The sequence below is a fragment of the Taurulus bubalis genome, assembly GCF_910589615.1.
Source record: "Taurulus bubalis genome assembly, chromosome: 5".
In the NCBI taxonomy this organism is placed as follows: domain Eukaryota; kingdom Metazoa; phylum Chordata; class Actinopteri; order Perciformes; family Cottidae; genus Taurulus; species Taurulus bubalis.
The window spans coordinates 7736561-7747280 of NC_136593.1; the positions used below are offsets into that span (position 1 = coordinate 7736561).

Here is a 10720-nt window from a genome sequence, read left to right on the forward strand (position 1 = left end):
TATTAGTGTGCACATCAGAGGTTAACAAGATATAACAGGGACTCCATGGAATAAGACATAGGCTGTTTCATACACTTCCATAGTCTTCATTACGTGTAAGAACAACACGAGAAAAGTATTAGAAATGATAAAAAATGAATTATTATTTATTGAACTGTAACCCCTGACAGCGTACCACAAACCCCAGACCTCCCTTTGCCCACATATTTTCCCACAAAACCCTTTTTCCATTTCATACAATGATCTTAAAATGTTCTATAAACAGGACCCTGAGCATTAAAACCTTTTAAGCCCCAAGGCATTTTTTAGGATTTAGCTCGAAATAGCATACCCAAACTAAAAAGGGTGTATCTCTGCAACCACAAGGGCTATTTGAATAATTCTGGTGTTATAATAAAGGCAACCCTTGTGAGCTTTTGGTCAGATGTGTAAATATTAGTATATGTGTTGCTGGCTAAGAGTAAATAAAGATTGAAACACAGAACAAATTGAAGTTCCAGGTCCGCCTATAGAAAAAAGCACTTTCAGGATGATGATCTCCTTGAAATGATGCTTCACTAAGCCCTGAAGCTCTCCCAAATCATAGCACAATATGTGAACAGTCTCTCTGCACTGTTTTCACTTGAAACAGTGAAGCAGAACAAAGTCAGATTGGGTAAAGTACAGAGAGAATCCAGGCGAGGTTTCCAAAATTTGCATTTCGGCACATTTACGCATATTTTCGCACATCTGTGACATTTGAATTTTTTCATGTAGCAAACCTTATATTTCACTTTCATATGACTTATGGTGTTGAATAAACTTGTATCAGTGTGGATTTACTGGGGGAAATGCGTTTTTTCAACAAACAAAAAAATAAAGTTTCAAAATGTGCTGACTCAGCGATTTATGTTGCTGTGTTCTTTGGTTCGTATCTCAGTGATGCTTTGCAGCAGAGGGATATAATTGGAATATATTTGGAATCTGCGTGGAATTGTCTTGCTTTTTGCTATTTGTCTTTTTCTGATAGCACCAAGCTACGGGCTGCTAGTTCCGGAAACATGCAGAGTGGGCTGACTCATGACAAAATTATAACTATTTTATTTTAATAATTCTTTTAGTTGGTGTTATATATATATATATATATATATATATATATATATATATATATATATATATATATATATATATATAATGGAGTGACGTCTACCTGGGCAGAGAATGACGTTGCGCTCCCTCTGCATGTGTCGTTATCTGAGCTTCTCTGTGCTTTGTTTACATACGTTGTCGGCCTCACGTGTGTCTCTCTGTGGCGTCCCACAATGCAGTTAGCTCATGGCCGCCGCTCTTCACTGCTGATAACTCCCTTTCCAACCCGCGGCGGTATCGCCGGCCCCCCCTCGGGTAAACGCTGTTGCCTCTGCCAGCAATGTGCACTATTCGTGCTGTTTGCACTGCTAGCCGCTAGCGCCCAGCTCAGCCGTCTCCATGTTGAAAGCGTTGAGTCAATAGATATGATCTGAACTCCTGAGCACCTTTAAGTTCTCAAATGTAAACTCATAACAACTGTGTCAGCGCTGCTCTGCCTCAGTGCTCCGTACTGCAGTGCTCTTTTTAAGGTATGGTGTACTTCTTTGCTCCTTGACACTGCATTGCAGCAGCCACAGGTTTCAAGCACACGCAGCGTATATATATCCCTGTATGTGTTTATTTCTTTATTCTCCCTACCAAAATCATCACTATATTTAAATGAGAATCTTATGCTAAATTGATCCCATCCTATTTATTCAGATATTTTCTCCCAGCAATAAATAAAGAAGAGTGGCTCAGATAAACACATATATAGAAATGCAGCTCTCTGTGTACTTCTCTGAGCCCCTAGAGCTAACGGTACACCTGAGGCAGGGAAAGGAAGAAAGGGAGCTAAAGAAGGGAGCATTGTACAAAGAGAGGGAGGAGAAGACAAAAAAAGGAGGGAAAGGAGAGAGTTGTGCTCATTAGATTGAGGCCCAGCAAGCTGAGAGAAGGCACTGGAAAAGAGCCAGGCACCAAGAGAGTCACAAGGACACTGGTCCACTGCGGTATACTGCCAAGCTGCATCTCACATATACCCGGATAACCTCACAGAGGTCTCTGCACACACCCGCTGCAAGAGCTAATTGTCTATACTCACAGGTCTGCATAATACCAGTCGCTACCTGTGCACATTTTCCTCATGATTATAGTGTCTGCACCAACGCATGCTGCTGATCTGCAAGTCAAAAGCTACAGCAGGAAACATTTGGCTGAAACAAAGAAACTTTACGAAACGGCTCCTTCATTTGTACAGACAGCTGTAAAATGCCGAAAGAAAAAACAAAAACAAAAAACAATCAAGGCTTCTTTGAGTTTAGTGAACTATCCTGATGCTGAAGGACAGAGTCAGTGTCACTGCTGCAGGGATACCCTTCTGCAGCCACACAGTGTGACTGTATGACTGTGAAATTCAAGTCAAGGTAAGTGCTTGCTGCAGGAACACTTTAGGTTATATTACACCAAGGTCACTGGACACAATATAGCTTCTATATGAAGGTGAGAGGACAAATATGAAACTGATTGTGTGTCTGTGACAGTGAGCTTTGCCCATGCACAGCGATGCTCTGTAAAGGGAAGCGGCTGACTTTACGCATCGCATGCAGCGGTGACTTATTGCAGCATATTGCTCCACCCCTGAATATGTTTAGCAAATCCTGGTTTTGCTCCCTTTCCACGTTTTAGAAACTGCACGAAATAACGTGGCATCAAAAGCACGAGCACTATTCAGATCTGCTCATCAACATTTGAGAGACAATAGGCTCTGTTTATTTTTTGCCGCAGCACACATGCACATTATGGGACTTGTGGGATGCACGGTAACAGCAACTGTGTCTCTGAGATGATGCGATCCTCAGATTTTTATTTATTTACCAGTGACTCGAGGAACCAAAATATTTGCACACAGCCTTGTGCGGCAGCAAGGTCTGCAGTCAACACTGCAAAGCAGCCGCTCTCTGCGAGTGATGAGCCGACCGGGGCTGCACGGTTTCCAGGAATCGCGCTGCCACATAACCACAACTCCACCCGCATTTGACCTTTCCCTCCAACATTGACCTTGTCCTTCAAGGTAAGGTGAACAGAATACTGGAAAGCACCACAGAAATTGCACAAAGTCAGCATTGTCACTGTATCCGGGTGAATCTTGTATTCAGCCTCATTCGGTTGCTACGGTGACCATCTCTAGGGGCAGCGGTGGGAGGAGGCTGGGCGGTGACATCACACCCACGGCATCTCTGGTGCCGCTGGGATATTTCAGGTAAAGTTACAGCTATGATGACGGAGCACTTTTCATTCCCCTGCAGTCAGCTGCATTAGTGGAAGATGAATTAGTGTGTGGAAGGAGACGTGGATGCTCTTTGTCTGACACACTTCCTGCTTTCTGTTCTCTCCCTGAAAGCCCTGAACACAGAGCCTTGATGCAGAAGAGTGAACTTTATGAATAACCCCAAGAGCGCCATTTCATGTTCTCTGAAGAGCAGATGGATGAATGGCACCCAGAGAAATAATGGCAATATGTCTTCTGTTTTCTATTTCTGGAAGCACAGTTTTAGGGCAAACATTGTGCCACATACAAAATACCATCAGAGCAGGAGGAAAGAAAATGTGAATAACCGGACCGGGCTCGGCCACTGCCCTCCCTTGTTCTCTCCACCGATGCGTCACGAACAAGCTTTGGTAAAAGTTCAAGGCTGACGAGCGACCACCTCTCCTGGAAGATGCTGGGTATCATTAGAGGTATAGCACACCGCTACGAGGCATCACTCCAATCCTGTGGCGAATGATGGCATGGTGAGGACAGCGAGGGGACGGGAGGAGAGGGGAAGCCCGGGTCCCCCCATACCCCCCACCTCGACTGAACAGGATCCCGGACTCCTCCCATCTGCCTGCAGCAGCAGTATCAGAATGGACCAGCTACTGCGGGGCTGACTGTTTGCAGTTTCCAGCATCTGTGTGCTTTCGTGTGCACGCAAGCTCAGGTCTGCTTTGACTCGTTGCAGCGTGTGCACGTTCTCTCCACTGCTTTCCGTCCTCTAGTGACCAGGATCCCAGAGCAGGGTGCACTCGGGCGTACCAGCTGTGACCGTCTTGCAGCTGTGCTGCACTCAAGCACGCTCATTCAGAAACACACAGTCAGGCATTCATACAGCAGACACACGCATTAAAGTCATCACTGTCCCATTCTGCTTCTAATCCCTTTTTCTTAATGCTGACTTCTGCATGTTCAGTTATACATTTATAGTGACGTGTAAATCATATGTCATTACACAAAGAGGTTTAGTGACATATACTCTTACATTATGTTTTTTGAGTATGCACGTTAACAAACTAACTTAAAACTAAAAGCCACTGTTGTCTAAACACAAGCAGCCTTTATCTAAAACAATTATTGGCAATATCACGATTTAAATAGAGCTATCTGCATGAAAGTAAACAAGATTAACAAGAAACATGATCAGATACACAGACAAACCAGCACTGGCAATTAATCAGCTTCTAAAGTTGTTAAAGTGAACATGTTAGTCGTTTCTAGTCTCAAGGTGTCATTCTGCCGATCAGCTTTTTTTACTTGGATTATAAGAGCAGAGTTTGAAGGCCAGAAAAGTGCTGAAAGATGCAAAAATCCTGATGGAAATGTTTCCATTGTCAAGAGAGAAATATGGATGAATGTGGCTTTAATGGGAACTTCTGCTACTTTGATGCCCAGTTATATAAATGATGTTCTTTTTTAAATTTAAATACTGTAAAAGCAACATTGATCTCCCCTGAGGCCACAACAGAATGCCCATCCACCGGGATTATTACCTCTCCTCAAGCAGAATTAGACAGGCTGAACAGCAAGTGCTCTGCAGCAGATGATTAACGTTGCTGAGTAACTTGCAGACACGTTTTCATTTCCCCCAGTTGACAATACATTGAAGAAGGACTTAATTTACAGAGGGAACAAAGCCACTCAGCGGTCCCCAAAAATAGATTCAACCTGGAGCTGTGGGCCGCATGGGATCTGTTCTGCAGGGCGCAGGTCCTTAACGGCCTGCGTGCAGAACTGAGTGGACGACATTTAATGTGGAAGGTCATTTAATATGTTCTCGCCTTCTGTGCATCTTTTTCTAAAGTTGTGTTTACCTCACTTAAGTGGTTTTATTTGTGTTTGTGTGGAGGCTCTGTATACACAAATCAAATGTAGACCACATGTTACTAAAACAGGGTATTTTGTCAGTTTTGACATTTTAATCATTGTCATCGAGACTCAATCTTACCATAAGAAAATAAACCTCACCAAACAAATGCTCGACCTAAACTCAACCTAAATACTTTCATAGCAAAATAGCAGTTAACTGAAAAATCATGCACAAAGTTGTTTATTTCATAGGGACTTTGTTCTTCAGTTTGTTCTGTTCTTCTTCTATTATTCATAGCTCTTATTATTTTGTGGAAATGTTGCTTTGTAAACGTGATGCTGCTTGGTGACAGCCGAGCGTACTGCAAAGATCATCTCAAGCAACCTTCACATCCACTTCTGTGCTCGCTCATGTGCTTGTTCAAAGACGTGTAACACTCAGGCTCACAAGACGTTTTTCTTTTTTTTCTCCTGGGAAACGTAAGAATTATGGGTCAGACTAAAAGTCTCTATGGGAGAAATGTTAAAGGTAGTTTCCTGACCTGCATGACATAATCCCAGACATTCACATGGCCGTCACATGGCCATAAAGGCATTGTTATTAGACCAAAAGAAAATATAAATATGTTTTATATATTACATGGGCTATACATTAACAAATATATATATATATATATATATATATATATATATATATATATATATATATATATATATATATATATATGCTTGCAAAAAAATAAAAATCCACAGAGAAATAAATGTACAGTAGGTTATCCTATCACAGTTATATAACATAGAAGTCAAACAAAAGAAACGCATTTTCTGTGGCGGACGTCTGGAACGTTATAAGTATGCCACACTAGCATGAACATAAAAAACACAATGACAGATCCACCCTAATAACTAATAAGACAGGGATAAATATGATAAGCACAAGCTCAATATTGAACTCCTTCCCAACAGTAATATCTCAGTAAATCCACTAGAGGGCAGCCCTGAGCTATTTTCAGCATGATGACGCTCTGTTCAAAAACACCAGTTAACTGACTGGACCTTCAGTTCAGCAGCAATAATGTATAGTTTAAACTACAAAATAGTTTATAAAAACGTTGCTGTCTTTACTTTTGAATTATGAGAAAAATTCTCGTCCAATCGGTTTAACTGCCATTTTTGCTTGACTGAAAATTATTGATTAAAGTTGAAAATTGTTGTCAAACATTCTCTGCATGACAGTTTCTGCAAAGTTTGCTTTTCACCATTTTATGTCATCATCAGTATAAACTGAACAAATGTAGATTTTGGACTGTTGAACAAAACCAGACATTTGAAGACATCATTTCGGACTCACATAAACTATTACAGGCATGTTTCACTATTTTAGGACATTTATATATATATATATATATATATAATGATCAATCAAGCTGACCAAAAACATAATTGACAGATTAATCGATAATGAAAACAATCAAAAGGCCCTAATAATTGTTAAAGTAAAGTCAGAATTGACATTTTGAAAGACATATTGCAACATGAAGAGAAAAGCCCTGTGAGTATTGTCAACTGTTCTTCTGTTTGTTTGCGTCACTTCAGGTCTTGGACACTTTGCACCCAAAGCACTCGCCGACTGTCTGCTGGAGGGGATGAAAAGTATCGCTGACGTCACACTCGTTGGCATGCCAACTCAGAGAATGAAGCTCACGTCTGAAAAAACGGAGCAGCTGAGGCGGTGATGGGACACAAAAGAGATGCTTCCATTATATGAGACTACTGAGGCAATTGGGTAATAGTGCTGAATGATGATGAGTACACCACCTTTAAAAAAAGAAGAAAAAAAAGAAAAGATAAATGATTATCTTAGTCTGATAATATAAAAAAAACATTCACCTGTTGTTTCCCCCCTTTGACCCCTCAAGGGCACACACGCTGATACACTGCTAAACAGTCTTTGTGAAAATGCAACACATCAGAGGGGGTTACCCAGGAAACCACCGTCGTCATGGAGACTGCATCACAAGGCGGGTCCATCGAGCACGAGGCGGGACGTTCCGCACGCACGCGCATCCTCCGTTCATCCAGAGCGCGCATGACCTCAAACACACTTCACATATTTCATATTGGACGGAATTTGCAATGATATTAGATATTTGGCGAGAGGTTATAATGACATTTTGAGTCGGGATCAGTTCATTTCCGTTTTATTTAATATAGGCTTTATAGGCAGCTCTGAATAAAAATACAATTTTACGAAAATCTATAGACTTATATCTCATGATAAGTGTTTCCATCTACACCACTCTTGTGTTATTACCTGAATAATTATGTGAACAAGAATCAAGAGTCCAACATCTCGACAAGTTATGATATTAAATATAACCTAAAACAGACATTTGGCTGTATAAAGTATCAGTCTATTCATTACATACTGGACAATACAACTTTGCTTTCCACAAAGCACAAAATGCGATATAGTAAGTAGACTATATGCTACACGTCTATCCCATTCATGAACACCAACATCAAGATGGAGGCATCGAGTGGCACTGTACAAACATATCGCGTGTCCTTCATTAAATGTTCTTGTTGTTGTTTTGCCAGCTGGAGCCGACATGATGAGGCTACTTTTCCAGTGCGAATCTTTCCGGTTCATACTAATACTTCTTGATCTCTTAGAAATACTCGAAACATGTGAACCACATGGAACCAAGAAAAAAAAACTAGTTCGCTTAGCCTTACATTAAAAAAAACAATATGACGCACGTGTGCATCCATGGACGGACACAGTATGATGGGCTATATATTTATATAAATAAAATATATCATATTATAGCGACTACATCTTCATGCTCCACGAGTGAATCATTCAGTCATTTACACGTCTGTGAAGATCTTCTTGATGTTTACGCAGTTCTGGTTGTTTTCGGTGGAGCAGTCGGGCTGCTTTAACGCGCTGCTGATGCCCTCCCCAGTCACCGCGTACTCAGACTTGCTGAGGGACGAGGAGCTGCACGACCTCTTCAGCTCCTCCGGAGGGAGGTGCTCGCAGCTGCTGGTGTGCACGTACTGAGGGTGCTCCTCTCCATCAGTCTCCCTGTGGTAAAAGTAGTTGAAATTGGACACAATCACTGGCACGGGTAAGGCAATGGTCAGCACGCCCGCTATTGCGCACAGCGAGCCCACGATTTTCCCACCAATCGTCACCGGGTGCATGTCCCCGTATCCCACCGTGGTCATGGTGACCACCGCCCACCAAAACGCATCCGGGATGCTGGTGAAACTGGACGAGGGGTCGTCTGCTTCCGCAAAGTAAACCGCGCTGGAAAAGAGGATCACCCCGATGAAAAGGAAGAATATGAGCAAGCCGAGCTCCCTCATGCTGGCCTTGAGAGTCTGTCCCAGAATCTGAAGTCCCTTTGAGTGACGCGACAGCTTAAAAATGCGAAAGACCCTCACCAGTCTGATCACCCGGAGGATCGCGAGGGACATGGCCTGCTGGCCGCCGTTGGTCTCCTTCTCGGCCAGCTCGGTCCCCAGAGTGATGAAGTAGGGGATGATCGCCACGATGTCGATGATGTTCATGATGTTTTTGGAGAAGCAAGTTTTGCTGGGGCAGGCGAAAAACCTGACCAGCAACTCGAAAGAGAACCATATGATGCACAGGGTCTCAATGATGAAGAAGGGGTCTGTGAACGGGCTTGGCAAGTAGGGGTCAGTGCCGTTGACCGTGGGGGCCACTCTGGATTGGTCTCTGTCATCCCGAAATTGCGGCAGAGTCTCCATGCAGAAAATAACGATTGAAATCAAAATAACAAGCACTGAAACTATGGCTATCCCCCGCGCCGGTCCAGAGCTTTCAGGATACTCGAACAAAAGCCAAACCTGCTTTTGGAATTCTCTTTTGGGCAGCACGCGCTCCTCTTCTTTTATAAACCCTTCATCGTCGCGGAATTTCTCCATAGCCTCCTCTCCGAGTTGATAGAACCGGATCTCCTCGGAGAAAATATCAATCGGCACGTTAACAGGTCTCCGTATGCGCCCTCCTGACTGGTAGTAGTACAGGATGGCATCAAAGCTCGGTCTGTTCCTGTCGAAGAAGTACTCGTTCCTCAGCGGGTCAAAGTAGCGCATCCTCTTCCTCGGGTCCCCCAGCAGCGTGTCCGGGAACTGGTTGAAAGTTTTAAGTTGCGTCTCAAAGCGTAAGCCCGAAATGTTGACGACCACCCTCTCGCAGCATCCCTGCCGGCCGCGCTCGTATCGATCCACCGACAGGTGAGGAGCCGAGAGCACGACTGGCTCCTCCAGCATGTTCTCCGCCGTCATGACGCCCTTCTCCACCTCGGCATAACCCCGGCCGTTGGTCGCGTTGCTGCCTTGGTGCCTGGCGGTCGAGCGGGGCTGGATCACGCGAAAGGTCTGGTCATCTATACAGGTGGGGTTTTTTTGGGGGGTCCTGGAGGCGCAGAGTGCGCCGCGCCACGCCTCTCTCCCCGGCCAAAGCACAGCAGCTTTGGAGAGCTGAGGCCGACGCCACTTACATCTTACATCTCCTCCAGCCGCGTCTCCACACACACTCACTGAAGCGCCGCATGCGCGCCCCTCTGCCTTTTTTTCTTTCTCCCCTCTCTTTACAAACACGCCGACACCCGCCCACGGCGCGCATATGTCTGACATACGTCCATAGCGCCCAATCGGAAATTAACTTGACACTTTGTCCGCGTGCACACGTTCATTCATGTATTCATTCATTCATTCAGGTGGTGGAACAAAACCACTCGATGAAATCACATCCACAACTGTCAACTTATATTTTATTCACTGTGAGCTCCTTTAGATCTCGTGCGAATTCTGATATCAGACATTCAAGTATTGGATCGGCTCTGCTGTCGTAAAGCATTCACATGTTTCAGTCTGTAGCGAGTTTACTTCAAGAAAAAAAAATACAACAAATAAGACGAGCAATGCCCTCTTTCGCACTGTGTCTGCAACAAAGTCTGATACATCACTTTCGACGTCAACATCTCTCAGCGAAACTGAGCTGATGTAATCAGGTTGTTGTCGGGCAAACCGTCAGCAGAGAGGCTGCACTGTGGACGTCCAGATGTCCACTGTCCAACCCACATGAATGAAACTATTCATCTCCTTTTTCTTCGCGTCTCGTGTCTTCTCGTTGAGGGGAGGTGTTGCTCTCCGTGGTGCTGAAAACAAGCGCGCGCCAGCTTGTAAATCGATGCGCGCACGAGTGTTGAGTGGAGTTTTTGCATGTGTGCACAGACCACGTGTATTCTTCGGAAGATGCTTTTTTATTAACAGATAGAAGCCCCGGGATCAGTCAACACATTTACACTTTAGATGTAGATGTAAATGTTTGCAATCGGGTGAGAGACAACCCTCAAAGAAGCGTCTCACGTGTCAGTCTTTGTTACAGATGATTCATAAGGAAAATGCTAAATCAGTGTTATGTGTAATTCATACTGACAATCATCAAAGGCGTCCATAACTGTCCTGGCTTTAGGAGCACGTGCACGGGCAGGATGCAAGGCTATA

At 43.8% G+C, this 10720-nt stretch overlaps 1 protein-coding gene across 1 annotated transcript; it reads right to left on the bottom strand.

The window, feature by feature from the left end:
* Window positions 1-8047: 8047 nt before the first annotated feature.
* Window positions 8048-9496, bottom strand: kcna3a (potassium voltage-gated channel, shaker-related subfamily, member 3a; the record flags this gene model as incomplete). The annotated part of the gene is made up of 1 exon (XM_079218129.1): window positions 8048-9496. The coding sequence occupies one exon, from the start codon at window positions 9494-9496 to the stop codon at window positions 8048-8050; it is 1449 nt and encodes a 482-aa protein (XP_079074255.1).
* Window positions 9497-10720: the final 1224 nt, after the last annotated feature.